The following is a 20,232-nucleotide window of genomic DNA, read 5'->3' on the forward strand; positions in this document are numbered from 1 at the left end:
TTGGCAGCTTCTTTTGACTGAAATGGTCCTATGTGTTCAAGAGACAGATGGCACAGATCAACTGAAACTATAACAATGCAACCAGAAGGTGGCTTACTCGAGAAATTAAAATAGTTTTAGTATACAAGAGTAATCAGACAAACAGAAGGTGAAATCTTGTCAAAGGTTGTTTTTACTTGTTAGTCTGGCATACATTTGTGCTACAAAATTTTCTTATAAAAAAAATCAACATTTTTATTTCCCTTTCACTTCTTGCCCTTCTTTTGATGGAGCATGTAACACTTCTCACAGGCCATTGAAAGACCAGCGACGAGGGGAAGAAACTCTTCAAAGTCCAACTTATCATCTTTGTTTTGGTCCAGATCCTTCAGGATATGGTCCACAGTTTTGGGGTTATTCTGAGTCTGAAAGAACATTAGCAAGAGAGACAAATTCGGGGTGTGAAGTTACAGTAAGAGCAATAAGTTACACATCTGTACATAAATCAGCACTCAGGTTAGAGATTAGATTTGAAGATGCTTACTTTCAGGAAGGTGGGTAGCTCCTTCTCAACCAGTTTTTTCAGTTCCTTTTTGGTCAAGGTCTTTCCATCACCGTCTTCATCAGCATAGCGGTGGAATATCACAATCAGTGACTCCATGCATTTCTCCAAGTCAGTCATTGCTGCAGAAAGAGGTGCTGAAAGGAGGAAAGACAAGTGTATAAGTAAATATCATTAAAAACACAAACATTTTGCCTCACTACCGAAATGTGACAGCTGTAGCTTTGCTACCCAACAATACAGGAAGTAGGCCGTTTAAACCTCAATCTGCATCTGGACCATCAAAGTTACAACAGATTTTCAATTATACTTCTGTAAAATGTATCATTTTAGCTTTTAACAGACATTCAACATGGCTGCAATCCCATATTAGGGTAACGCAGCGATGAGGCAGTGGGCTACTCCATCCAAAACTAACATCACTAGGTGAGGATGTGGGTGTTGGTTTTACTGGCACTCAGAGCAAATTCTTTGGATATTAGACATCAGTTTCTGGCACAAACTGAAGTCCTTATCTCAAGACTCCCACTATGCCTCTGTGTTTCCTTTCCATCTGCTTTTCTTCCCTTCCAACTGCTTTTTCCTCTCGAGTTTCAGAGAACATGGATGTACAGGAATTAAAGACAAGAAGAGTGAAATAACTTAAGGGAAGTTGAACAGAGGGCCAGCCGCTACTTGTCAGAGAGGATGAAAGCCTGACGTAATGCACTAACAACGCCAGAGCCCAGACAATAAAACATGTTCAACATTTTACAGACTAAACCTAAAGTGCGAAAAAGCAGCTTTCCCATGTAGCCTACAAGTTTAAAGCTGCTTGAAGCAACTGAGGTGAGCGATCTTTACTCTTCATAATAAGTAATACACTTTTTTCAACAACTTCAGCAACTTTGTTTTAAAAAAGTACGCGAGAAAACAACGAAATCAGAGAAACAGGCGTCGAAATGATCATAACGAACTTACCAGAAAACGAGCAGAAATGTGTAGGATGTGGTTCGGTGACGAGTGTGGGGGCTCACTGAAAGTTTATTCAGCAATTTATAGTTAGCAAGGCAACGCCCAATAAGAAGGGAGGGAGAGGGAGGGATACAGAGGCGAAGGCAGAGGGAGACGGCAAATGACGCGAATGTATAAATATCATCCCATCCCTGCACACACTTCCGTTATGAACCGTGTGATGAAACCATAATCTGACACCACAGTTGTTTAAAAGTGTTATCAAGCGATGTCTGAACTCCCTAAATTCTGTAGAAAGCTCCAACTTTCATCCCTAGAAAAAAACAAACTTTGACACATAATTTGGTTTTTGTACAAATGCATATAATCTATAGTTAGACCATCAAAGTGACGACTGCAAAATGAGGCAAAACAGTTGTAACACACAAAAAATACTGATGCATAATCCCTCACCTAGGATGCTGGGACATGCTACAGATGGGCAAGCTTGGGCCTGTATAACTGGTTGTCTGAGTCAAGATGTTTTGGCGACATACAATATGTGGTGGTCTAGGTTCACATGACTTCATCTGATCTAATTTCCTATTGCATCTGTTTTCCCTGGATAGCAATTAATATTCATTAATGACAACGCCCTCCTTAATTTCAACCGGCCAACTTACATCAAATTGATAAAAAATAAGACATACACCATATTAAAGATATTTTAAGTGTTTATTTATCCAAGGAAGTTTCACCCTCTTTGTCAGGAACACCCTGTTCACACTAACACCTGCGATGCAGCAGCTCCACTAGAACTGTTAAGCCTTGCTCAAGGGCACCTAGGTGATTTCACTTTCCAGATCCAGATTTATCCTTGTGGTCCAGTGTTCGAAGCTTGAGACCTCCTTGTCACAAGGCCATTTCTTTAATCTTCAGGTCACCACTGATCCTTTTAAACATACGGTCTTATTTTGTCTAAAATAAAATAGAGCAAATATACAAAGATATTTTTTTTTGACAAGAAAACCCATTTGTATTATTTCTGATTGAGTGTTTAATGTTCACCCCACAGCCTTATGAGCTCTAAACATCTGCCAACATTCTCACACACACACACACAAAAAAAACTTTTTAAGAGAAGAAAATTTACCGTATGCACTGCAGTTATAGATTTCAGATATGTATTTGGTCTGAATCTATTTATCCAAGTAAGACTTTTGAGCAGCGCGTTAGTCCTCTGTCATCATGGCTCAGCCAACAGTCACACACATAGTCTCAGTCTGCAATGAGTCTACCACTGATGACCGTGAGGCAGCTGTGGTTTAGTAAATTGGTCAAGGGGGATTTTGGCTACAGTTGGTGACTTAGGAGAGACGTAAGCTATTGTTTCTTTCTACCACACCTCTTCCTAAACAGCTGACCATTTTAGCTCATAATTACAGGATACCAACCCCCCCAATCTAACACACAGTCTAATATTTAAAACCTGAATGAGGCTGAACAGAAGAACAACACATTCAAAGTCTTTCAGTGTTTAATTACAAAATGAATGCTGATGAATATACAAATAACTTGATGGGGTGTTTTAATCTCTTTACAACCAGTTTAAAAAGAGTGCTAAAGAAAATGTTCACAATGGAATGTGATAGCTGTTGAGCTATTTTCTGCAACCTTACATATACCAAGGACATTTCTCTATGATTCAAATTTGAGATTTCTGTAAAAAAAAGAAAAAGAAAAAGCTAAGCCACGATAATGGTTCGTCTTACTTTCCAAGTAATATTCCCCAAACCAAATTTAAAAGGCTTAAAGAAACCCAAACAAAAGGACATGTATTTAACAAATGATTTTGACAAAATACAGAACTGGGTGACTGATTAACTGGATGCAAGTGGGACCCTACAGATTCATCGATTCCTCAGTTCTTCCTTTTGCCCTTGCTGGCAGCCTTGGCCGGTGTTACTGAGGGAACGGCTGCTTGGTAGAGAGCGGCAGATATTTTGTTGATGTAGTACAGGGCAAACAGTGAGAATATGAGGCTGGAAGGAAAAAATGACAAAGCAAGACAATAAGATTTAAATTAAAATACATTAAGATACCGTGTAGTGCAAAACTGAAGTAAATATTTGGGAACTGCAGAGGTTCTGTTACTCACCATGTGGTGACACAGACACGATGCACCAGACCAGAGGCAAACAGTGACAGACACAGGCACAGCAGAACTGGAAATTAGGAGAATGAATAATACAAGTGAGGAACAGAGCCTGAATGATTTATTGGAGGAGTAATAATATACTTAGAGATAAAATGTACTGTACATACTGTTAATAAGATATTAAATCATTGTCTGACTGTGTGTTAAAAGGCTTAACTGCCATGAAGCAGAGACTGAAATTATGATGTCTGGATTTGCTATATTGCTCAAGATTTTCGGTGCAAACTTAGCAAAACTATTACACTAAACATCATGCAAGAAATAGTGCAAGAAAAGAAGACTTCCATGTTATCACCACTTACTCTCTGGGAATATCTTGGCTTGGAATCCCTTCCCAAAAAAGAGGTTTTCCAAATTATTAAATGCCTGTACATAAAGTTAAGGTGAAAGTGATTTTTTTTCAATCCATGACACAGATCAAACATCTCAAAAATCTGGATTCTCCTTTTGATTTCGTCTCCGTTGTAAATGCTGTATTGTAGTAAAGATTAAGCACACAAAAGGCAACAAGAAGATGTTCATTAACAAACGACTACCTGAACAATACATGAGCTACTATATAATGATAGTTTAATGATCAGCAGCATGTGTTAAAGCATTAAAAGGATACAGTGAGAGAGCAGATGAAAAGGACTGAGCCCAAGAAACCTCCCAGGATGGTGAGCCACTCAGTAGATCCCAGCTGCTTACTGAACATCTGCATCCCAGCAAATACCAGCACTGACAGCAGACTGGACAGCACTAGAGAGGTGCCTGTGTTCACAGCTACAAAAGGAAAAACAAGTTGGGTTTCATTTTAATCACACCTCTCAAACACAGATGCAATTAAAATACTTTTTAGTGCCAGACTTCTCATCAAGAAAAACTTAGGCTACTTTGATACTGATGTATTGAGGAGCATTAATACAACTAAAAAGGCCAGTTTGAGGGACAAGACACTTCAGCTGTAACTAAACTGGTACAAGAATTCATAGATATGTTCTTGACCTGATCAGAAACAATGAAATTTAATATCAATTGCAAAGCCGAAACAAAAAGTAGAGCAGCTGGGTGTATCTAACTTTAACCTAGTTTCTTTTAGCTAAAAAGGAACATGTTTTAACTAGAGCTGGTGTTGGAAAGACCTTCTGCTGCTGAGAATCGTCGTTAAAGTAAGAATGCCATCAACTTTCAAGTGCATCAACTTTTTAAAAAAATCAGGTCAAACAAAAGCCCCCTTTCATACATGATGCTGAAGTTAGCTTCCAATTCGGGGTTAAGGGAAACATAAATAATGATATTTTATTTTTCTGTTGATTCTCAGTTTTTGCACTGCTTACACTTGTGAAAGATTGTTAGACATCATAGCAAAAGCCTTAACGCTGTTTAAACCCACTACCAGATTTATGAATCCTTAATTTTTCTTATGAAAATAGGAAAAAAAGGGCAATTTCACTGCCTTTCCACATCCAGATCAAAAGCCACTATACTTAGACCTGTCAAATCTGACTAGATTAACAAGGAGTCTCCAGAGACTCATTAAAACAGTTTCAGATTTGTGAAACCTTTATTCTATTTGTGAAAACTGAAATGTGGTCTAATGTGGTCTGGATGGAGAAATATCAGTGAAATCGCCCTTCGTTCATGTTTCATAATTAGAAGAAAGGCTTCACAAATCTGAAATTGTGTTTTAATGAGTCTCTGGAGGCTCCTTGTTAATCTAGTCCAGATTTGACAAGTCTAGTGGCTTTTGATCTGGACCTAGTGTAATGTGATCTAAGTGGGAACAAGCAGTGAAACTGCCCTATTTTCTGTTTTCATAAGCAAATTAAAAGTTTCATAAACCTGAAAGTGGGTTTAAACAGCGTAAGTAAGTGTAAGTGGTACAAAAACGGAGAATCAGCCGCTAAATATCATTATTTATGTTGCCCTTAGCCCCGAATCAGAAGCTAACTTCAGCGTCTTCTTTCAAATTACGTTGAATGTCTTGAGTTAACTCTAACAACGTAACGCCACGTCAGTGTTCGCACGTAAACGCTTCCGATACACAGCTAGCTTCTAGTTAGCCAACCCACATTATCACCTATTCATTTGGAAAATGTAATGTTTTATATTCACAGTGGAGCCTGCAAATTTAATCTCCCAACTGTTAAGTATCGATAGTGTGAAAACTGCTGCTGGACTGCATCACTCGGCTCTCTAAGCTAAAGCTATATGTTTCTGATTAACGTTAGTTCTGGACGCTCCAGTTTAACAATATCTACACAACCACAAACTCGCTTTGCAAGAGTACTTGAACGATACATTAAGCGTGCAATACATACCCATGATTTGATGTTTAGTTGGAGTATTTATAGTGAAACCAGTGTGATTCAGGTTTAACGTCGTTGAGCAAGCGAAACGTCAGGATGTAGGAACTAAAAATCTCATCATCACCCGGTCCAAATAACAGGTGGGACCAGTGGGCGGGGCCACGAATTAAGAGAGGACCTTTTGTGTTTTTCACAAAGAACCCGAACAATGGATGTATAATCTGAACAGTATATTAAAATCATTAAGTCCTCTTCAGGATTATGTTGGAGGGGTTGTGGCCACCAAGAAGACCTCTCACATATATTATGGGCCTGTCCAAAACCACAGGGGTGCTAGGAGGATGATAAAAAGCAAATAGAACTAATCTTGGATATAAAATTTCACTTCGACCCAAAGTTATTCATTTTAGGCATCTACCTTGGGAAATCAAATGGTGAAAAAGAAAATGTATTTATTAAGGACCCTACTCTTAAAATCTATAAAAACAAACAAACAGCAGCAATAACAACAACTACAACAACAAAAGATTACAATCAACCGCAGTTGCAGCTGTGGAGAGAGTTGTGGAGAGTTGCAGCCGCAGCTCTCAAACAACAATGGCAAGAAAGTGAATGGGGATTCATTATTGAAAAGGTCACAGCTAAAATACAGCTGAAAACAGACATTCTTATGAATATATGGTCACCATGGATATTAGCTAGGTCAAAAACAAAGAGCTGAAATGTAGAAAATTATGTCTCTTGTATCCTTTTAGTTTATTTTTGTATTAAATTATTACTAAATTGTCTGTTTAGTATTCTGTTATAGTCTACCATGTTTATTTATTTAATTAATCTGTTTGATGTCTCTATTACATGAAATTCATATGTAAAGAGAATGTGGAGATGTTTATTTATTAAAAGAATTTAGTAAAAGAATGCTTTACATACTGCAAATGGTTACCCCTATTAAATAATTACCTTCTGTTATTTTGTGTCTTTGTTTATATACATAATGTACTTACAATGTAAGTGATGTGGGACAAAGTCCACAAGCCTCCTTCTGTGCAAAAATGTATTTTAAAGCTTAAAAAGACTGTAAATGTGACAGATATCCACTTGATACGACTAACTCAGACTGCTGAAGCCCCATATGAGCTTCAGATAAACTTTTAAATGCATTTTTGCACAAAATATCTGTGAGGACACACTGGGTTTTGGCCCTCATCACTTGCACTGAAAGTGTATTTGATCTTTTAATAGCCAGTATGAAGGTGTCTTTCAGTGTTCATATGGGCACCTGGCTGTCGTTTTAAGACAGACTTTTGTCTGACTTTTGTGAATCTATGCTTTAAAAGACTGGAACACCACGGCTGTAGTCATGTCTACCAATCTGGGTGAGGGAGACAGGATTTGTACACCCACTATGAGGACGGTGTGCCCTGGAGGCGAAAACAGTTCAAAGCAAAAACAATAGACAACCACTGACAGTTTCACAGAAAAATGTACAAAATGTATTGGGGATTAAAGTAGCTTCATTTTCCATGAAAATTTGACAGACAGTCTGACAGTAAAAGAAAAGTATATTGATGTTTATCTACTAATAAGCATTAAGTTCTTAACAAAGAATTTACATTCTGACACATTTTTTCAAAACTAATTACTCGGGACACGTTACAAGTAAACATAATAATATAAATGCCTTTTCTACATTAATTTAATCCACAAAATATAAAAATATAAAAGTCATTCTGGACAGAGTGGCTTGTAGATTAGTTTGTTGTTACAGTGTATGTGCAGAAGACAATCAAAAATCGCTTTTCAATTCATTCCTCTGTACATCATTAAATTGACAGCAGACATTCTGTAGGTAGAGTGTCTGTTGGTACACTGCAACAGAGGTGTGGAATTACATCCACACTAGTTTGTATATTTCACATCAGGTCTGTCTTTCATAACGGCTTCTTCTTCAGTCCAAAAACAGCAATAAACAGAAGAATCTCCACAAAGGCAGGTAGCACACTAGAGGGAAACACAGAGATTGAAATGTAGGAGTAGACACAACCACAGTATATACAATACATTCAATCATAATTCATTGTGTTTACTTGCACTCTCACTCTACTCCCTGAAAGTTAATACATGCCTACGCATCAACAAACAAACACCAACCTGCATGTGGCAAAAATAACCCAATATGTCCAGCACTCCCACCTCTCAAACACAAAGAAAGACAAGGAGACGGAGGCGCTGCAGTGGACCGCTAGTGCTGGGTGAAACATCCGTCAGGGAAAAAACACTTTTGGAAAAAAACCTCCACAATATATATATACTGTTTATACTAACCTGCAAATGGCAAGGATCCACCAGTAGATGTCACACTCCCACTGCTCAAATAGAAAGAAAAGCAGAGCCACTGAGGCACTGGCATGGACTCCTGTTGCTATTGTAGGTGAAGAGGAGGAGTCATGGAATTATAACTGAAAACTAGACTAACTTCCTAGTATCCCCTATCTTTTGAGCCAGCTGTGTACAATTTCAAGTAACACTTGATACAGTTGTGCGGTCATCACGAGAGATATTTAATGTGACACTGAATTTCTGACTAAGATGAATTCTCACCACATTTTGACACTTTCTACTTTTAAGTCCTGTCTTGAGACGTTTTTTCATAGACTCGCCTTTTCGCCTGATAACAAGTCTTATTTATTTACATAGTGAAGCTCTTAGCTTGAAAAGTGCTATACAAATAAAATTATAATTATAATAAAATACTTGCACATACTGTATATCAACAACTGCATCATCAGCGAGTGTGAGCCACAGTGTAAAGGATACACAGGAGCCCTTGGCTGCTGTTGAACATGGACACTCCTGAGAAGAACCCAGCTAACTCTATAGCAAACAGACCAAGAGTGACTGCTAGTGCCACCACCAACCTGTGACACAGAAAGATGTACAGTATTAGTCCAGTATGGATGTGTGAGTGTGTGTACGTGTATATGTCATAATCTTACTTACTTTCTATCTTCATTGTCATATTGCTCTTGTGTGAAATCCAAAGGCAAACAGGCCTTCACATTATTTTCCTGTAAAACAAAAATTACAAATAGCTCAGGAGGAAAACAGTCCAAAACCTAAAGATATTCAGTTTATCATCATGTTCAACAAAGAAAAGCAATAAATCATCACATCTGAGAAGCTGAAACAAGCCTTTTTTTTTCCTTTTTCTTTTTTTTTTTTTTTTTTTACATTTTTGCTTTAAAAAAATACTGAAACAATTATTCAATTATCAAAATAGTTGCTAACCTTTCAGCTCTAGAAAGAGGATTTGTTTCATTTGAATAATTTTTAGAGACTTGAGGAGGTAAAATACAGAAATCCATAAGAAATAAAGCAGAAATTAGAAGAAAGCTTGAAAAAAATCATAATTTTGTGTGTCCAAAATGTGTTTTTTTCTGTATCCTATCATCACTCCTTCGAATAATCCAGCGACCCCTTGTGCGGTCCCGACCCCCAGGTTAGGAACCACTGGTTTAGAAGACATGATAAAGCTGTCTTACTTACCCTCGACCAAAAGATAGTGATCACAATGACAAGGTGAGCTATGATGGTCAGGAACCGTGCAGGTACAAGGCTGCTGACAGCCGACATCATAAGGATGCAGCTATTTACTTAAAAAGACAAAGTGTGTAAACTGAAAACAACGCGAAACCAGTGATGGACAGGCGAAACGATGTAATTAGGGTTTCTGCAGTTAAATGTGCCTCGCTGCTACTCAGTGTTACTGTTAAGTTACCGTATTTTGCTCATTTAGCTAGAGTCCGATAATGACGCTAACTTCATCTAAGTTGCTCGCAGTTAAACGTCAGTTAGACGTAGACAGCACGGTAGTATTTCGATCAATTTATCGTCACGTCAATAAGCTCAAGCTACTATTTACGAACCACCAAAAACAGTCAACACAACATAGACACAACGTTCACGCTTTATGGTTGCTACAACAACCGCCGAGCCGGTGCATTCTTTATTACTGACCGGACGAACAACCAACGTTCAAAGGTTCCGGACACGGACAACAATTGAAAGAGAACTACAGACGCAATGCTTCCATCTAGTGGCAATGTTAGAAACTGGGTCACAATCAATTTGGCGTATTATTTATGCTATATGAACATTTAGAGGCTACAAATAGGCTACAACCTTTCACAACAACGACCAGGAGGTTGATATTGAGAAAGAGGGCTTCTGATAATCGGTCGTTGGGAGGTAACATGGATGAAGTGATGCGTTATTTATGCACATGCATATTTTTTCTTATTAAAAAATACCCTGCATTAACCTGAATATTTTGAGGACACCGGACGAGATGTCACACTGTCAATGTGTATAAATTAGGCTACAAATTAAATGTTTATTGATATGACCTTATTACTACCAAGATCCATTTTATCATTGCTCTTTGGGCAATGCGGCTTTGATAGCCTAAACCTCCAAATGCCACCCCTCCCTCCCCCCCGTTTCTAACACGAGTCTTGTCCTCTTGGAGACAGACTGCACAGACCAGCGTGTGCGCAACAGCACGTATCAAGCACATCAAAAGCATCTACAGCAAATCTGTTGTGGCTGCATGTTCACCAGTCCAGGCCGACGTTTGCTCGGCACGACAGACATAACCTGCCCCTGGCTTTCCCCAGAAAAAAAGGCTGTTCGCTGTACCGCAGAGAGAAGCACAGGTGCTGGCATCGTGAAAGCATGGCAGAAGCGGAGTTACAAACCTTTACCTCTATCATGGACGCGTTGGTTCGTATTAGTGTAAGTATGGCCCTTGTTTTATTCTATTTCCATTTTGTGTGTTTATTTTAAACAAAATATCATACATGTTTTTTGTCGTGCACCTTGATATTTCACCTCTGAATTTTGCCGTTTTTCCTCTGGACACCTTCTAATGCACGGGTAGCCCATGTGATTAGGGAATGAGAGTAAATTCCTCCGTTGGAAGATTTTTTTTTTTGCATCTATTGAATCAAGGAAAGATCCTTTGTTTCGGCAATTAAAGCTAGCTTGTAGCTTCTGTAGATGGATACATAGAAGAAAGGCCCCAAATGAAACACATGCTTACAAGACCCAAACGTTTAATCAGAATAAGCGCTGTATGTTTCATTATACTCAATATACTGGAGTAGCTTCATCGTGGCTTACGGGCCGCACACGATGAGAAAGCAGAGATGATGCACGTTGTCATAGAAACGGGATGCTGCGTTTAGCAGCTGCAACACTGGAATTTGGCCTCGATCAGAAACGCATGTGTAAAACCGAGGCCCACGCCACAGACTGTGCAGAAAAACGGAAATCTATTTTTATTTTGCTGATATGAGGTACATACAATCTTGCCTCTAGGATACAGACTTTCTTACAACCACAGTAAGGCATCCCCGAGCTTGCTAAACTACATCTGGATTTGTCAAAAGAAAGATTAAGCTAGAGGACTGCATTCAAATTGAAGGAGAATGGCTCACACCTGAAATCAGGGAAAGCTATATTTTTGACACATTTGCCCTTCCTGTGCTCTGTATCTCCAACACCAGCCTACGTAACCATGACTGCAGCTGCTCCTTCTGTAGCTCTCGACTCCTACACACATACATATATATATATATATATATATATATATATATATACATATATACATTTTTTTCCAGGTCACAGCAGGTGCAGAATGTAAAGAGCAGCAGATTCTTTACTTATTCCGGTGACTCAGCCTGTTTCTGATCTGACTCCTTGTTCAGCTCTATTCTCAAACCTTTCCCCTCCTCTCCAGTCCAACATGAAGAGTATGGAGAAGGAGCTGCATTGCCCGGTGTGCGATGAGATGGTGAAGCAGCCCATCCTTCTGCCGTGCCAGCACAGTGTGTGTCTGCTGTGCGCGGCTGAGGTGTTGGTACAAAGAGGTTACCCTCCTCCAGACCTCCCCCCGGAGCCAAACTCACCAGCCTCCACACCCAACACTCGCTCCCCACGACAGACACGCAGACCCACACCCAGGACACCCGACCGCCTGGAGCGAGTCCTCAGAACAGGTGGAGGGATCTGGATTATGTGTATGCATGTGTGTGTTTGGTTCAACAGATGAAATCCTAAGGGCCTAGTAATAAGCATGTGATTTGAAGGTGCTCTTGTGTGAGAGAAAAACTGAATGATCTCAGCATCTAAGTGATCCAAGAATGACAATATTGCCAAAACATGAAGAATCAATGAAACAAAATAACATTGACACAACATTAAGATTGATATATATTCATTATATATATCTACAGTATATCCATCATTTAAAAATGGAAAGATGATTGTGATGCACATGTGATAGGTCAGCTTTGATCTAGCTGACACATCAGTATCTTATGGTTCTGTACATCCAGAGCTTTATGCATACATCTCATGAGTTATTTAAGTGCATGTAGAGCAGGGGCCACAGATGCAGAGACAGTCAAGGAGGCAGAACAGGCAGTAAGCATCTGTTGGGCAGGTGTATTTTCAGGGTGTGTGTGTGTGAGAAAATACCATTTCCTCCACTGTGAGCTGACCTTTATTTGTCATTGTTCTCTACATATATATATATATATATATATATACAGTTTGAGGGATGAACAAGAGTTCACCTCCTTCTTCAACTCACAAGTTTGTCTCTCTGAATTCCCTCCATTCCCCATCTCTCAACTTTTAAACCCATGACTGCATTTTCACACCTTCCATGCTCACCACTTTCACTTTTTCTCCTCTCTAACCTCTATCTCTCTCTCTCCATCTCCATCCATTTCTCTTCCTCCTTCGTCCTCTCTACACCCTGCATGCATCTGCCAGTGTGTGGGACGTACCCAGGGCGGAGGCGGAAGGATACGGCCCATCCCCCCATGCTGTTTCCATGTCCTTCCTGTCAGCAGGACGTGGAGCTCGGAGAGAAAGGCCTGACAGACTGCCTCCGCAACCTCACTCTGGAGAGGATTGTGGAGAGGTATACGCATGCACAGACACACACATTCATAAATACAGTACATCCTATAGCAGAAACAGTCACAGCTGAAACTGCTGTCAGTGACTCTCAAACATGATTTTGGATTGTGTGTTATTTCTTCCTATGATGATGTCTTATCAGAAACAAAGTAATCAGGGGTTTTGAATAAAAATCCCTTTAACCAGTCCTGCAGGCGATGAAGAAAGGCAGTGAATGAAGGGCTTAGTCAATACCACTTTGTAAATGAGGCAGTAAATCATTTGCTGGAATGAGTTTCAATAATGAATCTTTCCTTTGCCCCTGATCCAAGGATAAGCCTAAGAGCAGACTGCAGGGACAGCTCAAAAAGTGCAGCGTACAACAACAGTGGTAAAAATGGTTAAATTTTTACCAAAGTTATGTTGAGCAAGTTTGGAGTGAAATACTCCTCATCCTTCTTTAATGTTAATCATCCTCTTATCAGTTCAAATAGAGAAGATCAAAGTGAGAGGAGCTGCTTTAGGAAAAGTCTTCTGAGATGGGTGGAGAGAGGGTTATGGGTATAGGCAGTTTCCCAGTTTCACACGCAGCAGTTTGATGAGTGCAGCTGCTTCCTCCGCAGGCAGAGGTTGTGTCGGTCAGGAAAATGTGACGATGCATGTTTTACCGTGAAAGATGCACTAACAAGGCAGCAGCTGGTGATGTATCCAGGTCAGGCAGTTAAAGAGTTGGACTCCAAACTACTGAAAAGAGAGCAGGACAAACTCCTCTCTCCCCTCTCGCTTAAGTTTGAATGACTCTTTCTTGCTTTCTTTCTTTCTTTCTTGTTTTACTGCTGCAGAATGGAACCTTATCTCCCTGTCCCCCCTGTTTTCCCTCCAGGTACAGACACACAGTAAATCTGGGCAGCATAGCTATCATGTGTGGTTTCTGTAAGCCTCCTCAGTCTCTGGAGGCCTCTAAGGGCTGTGCTGACTGCAAGTCCAACTTCTGCAACGAGTGTTTCAAACTCTACCACCCCTGGGGAACCCCCCGAGCCCAGCACGAACACATTCTACCCACCAACAACTTTCGCCCAAAGGTTGCTTTTTTTTGTTGTTTTCTGCACAATATAGAGTAGTTTCTCTCCAATTATTATTGTGCCATAATCCTCTGTGGTCCCCTAGGTCCTAACGTGCACAGAGCATGAGCAGGAGAGACTGCAGTGGTACTGCCGTAACTGTCAGAGGTTGCTGTGCTCACTCTGTAAGCTCCGTCGCGTCCACCATGGACACAAAGTGCTGCCTATAGCACAGGCCTACCAGGCCCTCAAGGTGAGTTTGTGTCTGTTGTCTGTTTGGACTGTCAGGATCCTGGTGTTAGCAGCATTGAGTTGGCAACTTGTGTCGGTCTTACAGGACAAGGTTACCAAGGAAGTCAACTTCATCCTGGCCAACCAGGAGACAATACAGAGCCAGATCACTCAACTGGAAGCTGCCATCAAACAGATGGAGGTGAACTATCTTTTCTCTGTCTCACACATCTTCCTGTTTTGCTATTCAAACTGTCTATCCCCTCATGTCTTTGTGCAGGTGTAACAATATTTGCTGCAGGCTCTGGTGTAATGTTATTGTTGTGGGATGTTAAATCCCAATCCCTCATGGTAAGCAGGAATTTTGTTCTTGAGCTATCAACAATATTCTATGGTAAACACAACCAATCATTAATATTTTTCTTTTGATTGAAAGCATGTAGTCTTGAAATTCAATTCATGTTTCCCTGCAAAAAGCCTACATTCTTACACTGATGAGTGACATAGTGTAGTATATCCTGCCACTTTACTGTAACTAAAACTGCAACTGAAGGGAGATAGTACAAGCGGGCCCTCTAGAGGCCTGGGGCCTCTGTGCAATGGCACACTCGTTTGCTGGCAATAGCCAAGCCCTTGTCTCTGTGTTTGTTATTCTTAGTCTGTCTTTGATTTTATCCTTGCTGGTGGCATGGCTCTAGGGATAGTTCGTTGGTCGGTACGCCACTTAGGTCCAGACTGAAATATCTGTACAACCGCTTGATGGATTCCCACAAAATGCAGTACACACATTCATGTCCCCCTCAGGATGAATCCTAATGACTTTGGTGTTCCCCTAAAGCACCATCATCAGGTCAAATTTCTAATTTGGCTAATTCTTTAGTTTATCAACAAATACCTGCAAAACCAATGATGACAGCTATGGTTCATGTTAGGTGCCAATATTAGCATACAAACACGCTAAACTAAGATGTGTCACCTTTTAGCTTAAAGCACCGCTGGGCCTAGGTGCAGCCTCACAGAGCCACTAGCATGGCTGTAGACTTTGAGTCTTGTTTCACTCAGCAGCTTCATTTCTTCCCACTTCCTGTCTCTCTGTAGGCGAACAGCGCAGTGGCTCTGCAGCACCTGACCCACTGTATTCGGGAGCTGGGTTCGGCTGTAGTTGAGCGTCAGGGTGCTTTGGCTCTGGCCCTGGAGGGATCACGCAACAGGAGGGAAGACGCACTGTCTTCTCAGGTCTCAGAGAGGCAAGGCCTGCTGGAGCACGCAGGCCTGATGGCCTTCACCCAAGAGCTGCTCAAGGAGACTGATCCACCCTGTTTCGTACAGGCTGCCAGAGTCACTCACAACAGGTAGCTCCAGCAGAGGCCTGTTGACATCTCTCCATTTTCTGCCTTCCCTTCTGTCTTTGAATTGTCACATGTATGTTATCTTTCTCTTCATACTTATCCCTGAATTTGTGTCTCTACCCCTCTAGGCTGGTGAAGGCCATAGAAAACCTGCAGTGCTTCTCTCTCTCTGCTGATCCCTCCTTCAGACACTATCACCTAGACGCATCAAAAGAGCTCAAGCTCATCAACAGCTTGGAGTTTATACGTGGTGGGTTGTGAGCTCCTTTGTTTCTATGATATGAACCACGTAGAAGTGAAATTCTACTTCTTCAGATATGTTAATGTAATCTGCATCTCATCCACAGCCCCACTGGCCCCGGTCATTGACACTCAGAAGACACTAGCATACGACCAGCTGTTTTTGTGCTGGCGCCTCCCTCAGGACTCGGCCCCGGCTTGGCACTTCTCTGTAGAATACCAACGACGAGCAGGAGTAGTTGGAGCCACATGGGGCGGTACCAGATCCCCTACTGCTTCAACAGCATGGCTGCGTCTGGATGAAGTTAGAGGAACGAGTGCTGTGGTTGACCGGCTGCAGATGGACAGTGTGTATGTGCTGAGGGTGAGAGGCTGCAATAAGGCCGGGTTTGGAGAGTACAGTGAAGAGGTTTACCTCCACACTCCACCTGCACCTGGTAAGATATTAATGCATATTACATACAAGATAATTTATTTTATTTTCATGTCATTCACTGCAAAAAGCTTCATCTTTCCATTCTTCTAAAAAACAAGTGGGATCATTCTTTGTAGATTGACTAATTGTCATTTTTTTTCTCTCCATCTCTTGATTTCCTCCATTCTCACATCTTTTCATTTTAGCTTCTGCACCAAATCTTCCTTTTTTTGTTCTGCATTCCTGTTTCATCCCAGTCAGACTATTTCCACCTCTGACTTTCTTGCTACAGGTCTGTCGTTCTGTACTTTCAAAAATTCTGTCTTGTTCTGTTATATTGTTTGTTTTGCTATTACAGTCATTCCCTTACAAAAAAAAGCATTTGATCAAAAACATTCTTATCACTTGAAACAATATGGACATGTCCCAGCTCTATTCCCACATTTCCCACATTTTCTGGTAAAGCCACTTCCTTCTTTTCACTTTGAATACACCTTCTCTCCTGATCTGCCTCCTACAACTCTTCTGTAGCTGTTTCTCCATCGTGTGTTCAGACTTGTTGTAGCCCAACTCTGTCCCAGCTGCAGAATCTAACCCCTCCTCCCTCCCTCCTGACTCCTTTCCTTTACCTCCCCTGCCACCTCTGTCCCTTTTTACCCCTCTTTTCCTCCCTGTTTACTCCTCTCTTCTTCCAGTGCTGAGTTTCTCCTTAGACTCTCGCTGGGGGTTGCATGCTGATCGGCTGGCACTGGGTAAAGGCCAGACCTATGCCCGAAGTGTGCCAGGCCTCTCCCTCTTGCAGGCTGCCGACCGCACACTCACTTCTTGCCACTTGACCTCTGACCTGCTGGTGGCCGACTTGGCCGTCACTCAAGGCAGACACTATTGGGCGTGCTCTGTGGAGCCTGGTTCCTACCTGGTCAAGGTGGGAGTGATACTTGTTGGCTTGTTAGTATAATAAATTGTACACATAAAATCAGCTTAACCTGACAAGCTGACTTGAAATGTTCATGACCAAAGCTGCCTGCCTGTTTATCTGTTTCTTCCTCCCTCATGCAGGTTGGAGTAGGACAAGAGACAAAGCTACAAGAGTGGTTCCATCTCCCCCAGGACATGGCCAGCCCTCGGTAAATCACTCTTAACTATCCTGTTATTGTCTCTTAAGTCTTCAGATTAATTGTCTTCCGGAAGTTTATTTAAAGAATAAGTCCCTGTTTGTTATGACAACGTAAGAACCACCAAACTAGAAATTCAAATATGAATGGGATTTACCTCTGTCATTTTGATTTATAGAGCTTTTGTTGACGCAAGTACATTCATTAACGCACCCTAATACAGAGGGTTAGGAGCCAAGCCACAACTGTTACTTCCCACATACTTAAAGCATCAATTGATTTTTAATTGATTTTGTGGCCACTTGGGGGCAGCAGAACAGCCTGTAAACGCCACATTGACATGATATCCCTGCTGCTGCTGACTCCTTTCACATCACATGTAGTTATTTGATTCATTGTTGATTTAAAAGTATTAATTAGTGCAGTATCTGTAGCAATACTGAATACTAAGTACTGTTAATACATAGTATTCAGTACTTACACTATGCACCACATTCTTTATGTTTTACTGGAGTGAAGTATTTCACATCTTCAGGTCCGACTGTATTCAAACTTGTGGGTCAGAAACATTAGGTAGAGAAACATTTTCCTCCCTCACACAGCTTTTCTCTCATTCAGCTTAATTTTCTCTTCCCCTCCAGCTGTGACCCAGACAGTGGCAATGACAGCGGAGCAGAAGACGGCCAGGACTCCCCTCCCTTCTGCTTCCTCACCATGGGCATGGGCAAAATCCTGCTTCCTCAAGGACATGGTCACAATCAGAGCCAAGGGGACAGCCAGAGCCAGAGCCAGGGAGGAGCGCATTCCCACAACAGCTCCCATAGTAACCCGCCACACCCTCATACCGCTCCTCTGCCACCCCGACTCGGCGTGTGTCTGGACTGTGACCGAGGACGTGTCACCTTCTACGATGCCCACTCTTTGCGTATCCTGTGGGAGGGACATGTGGATTGCTCAGCTCCTGTCTGTCCAGCTTTCTGCTTCATTGGCGGAGGGGCCCTGCAGCTGCAGGATCTTGTGGCCAATCGGAGCATCGAGGAGCCGCCGCCACGGAGGGTAACCATCCAAACTCGTCCAACAAATCTAAGTAAATAAACTGCAAGGGAGGCAGTTTATTAGCACAGTTCACTCAGTGATCAAAGTTTGTCTCATTTACAGTAATGAAACCAGACAGGTCTTATTCTCCCATGTGTGAAATAATGAATTGCCTTGATCCTGTTAAGCTTTGATACTTGATTGAACTGTCACTGTGAACATGGTTATTTTTTTCCATTTTTGGTGTAATTTTTGAGACCTGACCACAGATATTTGTGGTTCTTTATCCTGCATCCGCACTTGGCCTGAAAATATAAAATGTCTCCTCTAGCTGTTTGTTATTTTCTTCCTGCTTTCCTACTCTATGTCTTTGCAATGCTCCTATGGACATTGTGGTTGAAGTGATTTTAGACTATGCAGAACTCTGTCGACAGGGTGAGTCAAACACTTTTATTACAGGTAAAGAAAAATCTGTTTGTAATGTAAGAAAAATCTGCCCTGCACTTGTCTTAATTTGTCCCAGAATAGTTGGGCAACAAAAAGTTGCATGCAGGTGTAAATAAGATTCATAACTTACATATATGCAGATAACTGACTGTCACCATGTAAAAGCACCTCAGATGTACTGTATGTCTAATTTTCTATCTTTGGGATTCATTTTATATGTAGCTCCAGCAATTATAAAAGACGTATATAATGCAGAATTGGAGACAGTGAGCATATTTTTGTTGTTAAATTGTGACGTTCTGCTGGTTCCATCAGGATCACATCTCTTTGTCTGCACAGTCTCAGTTGGTATTTTATATAGTCACTGTTTTGCATTTTAAAAAGACTTGTTGTTTTGACTGGGTTAACATGCTCAGAGTTACCTGAATGTTTTCAGACTTAAGGCAGAAATCAAAGTAAAAAAAACGTTCCAAGGAATAATGTTCTCATTATGCTGTTAACGTGAATACATTTCAGTGTTTTACATTTTGACGAATGTTAAAAACATAGATGGCCTACAGTACTTGTCCAGTATTAAACTGTGGTGTTAAAGTGTTTTGCACATACATTTCAGTGATCCGGTCTGACGTCACAGGAAGTGGAATGATGGCATGGTAATCAGCTGCATTATTACTATTTATTTTATGAGCTCTTGTTGACTTTAAATTTGACTTTTCCTTTATCTTTCTTACTGCAACTGTTTTTGTTTTCAACTGATTTACAGTTATGTTTGGGGAATGTAAGAGCCCAGTTATGTATCACTTCAAAGCAACAGATTGTCTATACTGTAATTTCTTCAACTCAACTGGCTCTGACTGTATTTTTGGTATTTAATATGATTTTTTTTTCTGGTGAGTTTGTGTGTGTGTGTGTGTGCGTGTGTGTGTGTGTGTAGTGGGAGAGTTATCTGAGCTCAGGCTGTGACTTTCATGCTTTCTGTTGTGTGTATGTGTGTGTCCTGTCCTGAATGACGTGTCTGGACTCCTCTACTTGCATTACAGCACAGCACTTGAAAGACTTTAGAGTGTAGCATCTCAGAAATCAGAATCTCTTTATTTAGACTTTGCCTTGCTGGCAGAATGTTTCTATCATGTCATGAGAAATAAAAATAAAAATAAATGACTGATAACAGTAACATGGAGTCACTTCTGTGTCAAATAATGGGGCTATAGAGTGGCTAGAGGCTGTAAAGTGAACTGTAATCTTTGTATTCATGATATTATCAGTAAACACAGTGATGTGAGGTAAGACAGAAACTTTAACCTTTCATTTTCACCTGTCATGTTCCCGCCCTACAGCAAAAGTAATTAGCATGTTTTTGGTCAAATATAACCGGCAGTTTAATTGT

General features: G+C 40.9%; 4 protein-coding genes across 9 annotated transcripts; 1 reads left to right on the forward strand and 3 right to left on the reverse strand.

The window, feature by feature from the left end:
* Window positions 1–154: 154 nt before the first annotated feature.
* s100a10b (S100 calcium binding protein A10b) lies at window positions 155–661 on the reverse strand. Its single transcript, XM_067601447.1, has 2 exons — window positions 524–661; window positions 155–404 (listed from the first exon to the last, which is right to left on the reverse strand). Exons 1-2 carry the CDS (start codon window positions 659–661, stop codon window positions 246–248), a joined length of 297 nt encoding a protein of 98 aa, XP_067457548.1. The 3' UTR covers window positions 155–245.
* A 2,332-nt stretch (window positions 662–2,993) lies between these two features.
* Window positions 2,994–6,139, reverse strand: krtcap2 (keratinocyte associated protein 2). The gene is made up of 5 exons (XM_067601444.1): window positions 5,996–6,139; window positions 4,303–4,457; window positions 3,995–4,058; window positions 3,633–3,699; window positions 2,994–3,516 (listed from the first exon to the last, which is right to left on the reverse strand). The coding sequence occupies exons 1-5, from the start codon at window positions 5,997–5,999 to the stop codon at window positions 3,396–3,398; spliced, it is 411 nt and encodes a 136-aa protein (XP_067457545.1). The 5' UTR covers window positions 6,000–6,139; the 3' UTR covers window positions 2,994–3,395.
* A 1,308-nt stretch (window positions 6,140–7,447) lies between these two features.
* LOC137191392 (transmembrane protein 107-like) lies at window positions 7,448–9,993 on the reverse strand. Of its 4 annotated transcripts, none has more exons than XM_067601442.1 (6): window positions 9,938–9,993; window positions 9,530–9,636; window positions 8,984–9,051; window positions 8,801–8,901; window positions 8,309–8,405; window positions 7,448–7,984 (listed from the first exon to the last, which is right to left on the reverse strand). In XM_067601442.1, the coding sequence occupies exons 2-6, from the start codon at window positions 9,617–9,619 to the stop codon at window positions 7,915–7,917; spliced, it is 426 nt and encodes a 141-aa protein (XP_067457543.1). In that variant the 5' UTR covers window positions 9,620–9,636; window positions 9,938–9,993; the 3' UTR covers window positions 7,448–7,914. The 4 variants fall into 4 exon arrangements, with proteins under 4 accessions (XP_067457543.1, XP_067457540.1, XP_067457544.1 ...); XM_067601439.1 differs by having other exon boundaries at window positions 9,762–9,972; XM_067601443.1 differs by lacking the exon at window positions 8,309–8,405 and adding an exon at window positions 8,177–8,231 and having other exon boundaries at window positions 9,530–9,977.
* A 509-nt stretch (window positions 9,994–10,502) lies between these two features.
* Window positions 10,503–20,019, forward strand: trim46a (tripartite motif containing 46a). 3 transcript variants are annotated; one of them, XM_067601435.1, is made up of 12 exons: window positions 10,503–10,777; window positions 11,784–12,042; window positions 12,824–12,974; window positions 13,836–14,034; window positions 14,120–14,266; window positions 14,351–14,446; window positions 15,343–15,596; window positions 15,722–15,843; window positions 15,941–16,270; window positions 16,944–17,173; window positions 17,308–17,375; window positions 18,005–20,019. In XM_067601435.1, the coding sequence occupies exons 1-12, from the start codon at window positions 10,718–10,720 to the stop codon at window positions 18,456–18,458; spliced, it is 2,370 nt and encodes a 789-aa protein (XP_067457536.1). In that variant the 5' UTR covers window positions 10,503–10,717; the 3' UTR covers window positions 18,459–20,019. The 3 variants fall into 3 exon arrangements, with proteins under 3 accessions (XP_067457536.1, XP_067457538.1, XP_067457537.1); XM_067601437.1 differs by lacking the exons at window positions 17,308–17,375; window positions 18,005–20,019 and adding an exon at window positions 16,455–16,540 and having other exon boundaries at window positions 16,944–17,075; XM_067601436.1 differs by lacking the exons at window positions 16,944–17,173; window positions 17,308–17,375; window positions 18,005–20,019 and adding an exon at window positions 16,455–16,910.
* Window positions 20,020–20,232: the final 213 nt, after the last annotated feature.

This window comes from Thunnus thynnus, chromosome 10, assembly GCF_963924715.1.
Source record: "Thunnus thynnus chromosome 10, fThuThy2.1, whole genome shotgun sequence".
Lineage (NCBI taxonomy): Eukaryota > Metazoa > Chordata > Actinopteri > Scombriformes > Scombridae > Thunnus > Thunnus thynnus.

What these genes read in the sequence shown, in the direction of transcription:
- LOC137191392 (XM_067601442.1), bottom strand. Translation starts at nt 9,619, where the DNA reads ATGATGTCGGCTGTCAGCAGCCTTGTACCTGCACGGTTCCTGACCATC. An exon ending in CAGCAGCCAAGGGCTCCTGT is followed by an intron (nt 8,406 to 8,800) that starts GTATCCTTTACA and finishes CACCTACAATAG; the next exon opens with CAACAGGAGTCCATGCCAGT. An exon ending in TGGATCCTTGCCATTTGCAG is followed by an intron (nt 7,985 to 8,308) that starts GTTAGTATAAAC and finishes GTTTCCCTCTAG; the next exon opens with TGTGCTACCTGCCTTTGTGG.
- trim46a (XM_067601435.1), top strand. Translation starts at nt 10,718, where the DNA reads ATGGCAGAAGCGGAGTTACAAACCTTTACCTCTATCATGGACGCGTTG. An exon ending in CTGGAGAGGATTGTGGAGAG is followed by an intron (nt 12,975 to 13,835) that starts GTATACGCATGC and finishes TTTTCCCTCCAG; the next exon opens with GTACAGACACACAGTAAATC. An exon ending in CTGCCATCAAACAGATGGAG is followed by an intron (nt 14,447 to 15,342) that starts GTGAACTATCTT and finishes GTCTCTCTGTAG; the next exon opens with GCGAACAGCGCAGTGGCTCT.
- krtcap2 (XM_067601444.1), bottom strand. An exon ending in AGCCAAGATATTCCCAGAGA is followed by an intron (nt 3,700 to 3,994) that starts GTAAGTGGTGAT and finishes CCTAATTTCCAG; the next exon opens with TTCTGCTGTGCCTGTGTCTG. An exon ending in CGTGTCTGTGTCACCACATG is followed by an intron (nt 3,517 to 3,632) that starts GTGAGTAACAGA and finishes TTTTCCTTCCAG; the next exon opens with CCTCATATTCTCACTGTTTG.
- s100a10b (XM_067601447.1), bottom strand. Translation starts at nt 661, where the DNA reads ATGACTGACTTGGAGAAATGCATGGAGTCACTGATTGTGATATTCCAC. An exon ending in AGCTACCCACCTTCCTGAAA is followed by an intron (nt 405 to 523) that starts GTAAGCATCTTC and finishes ATGTTCTTTCAG; the next exon opens with ACTCAGAATAACCCCAAAAC.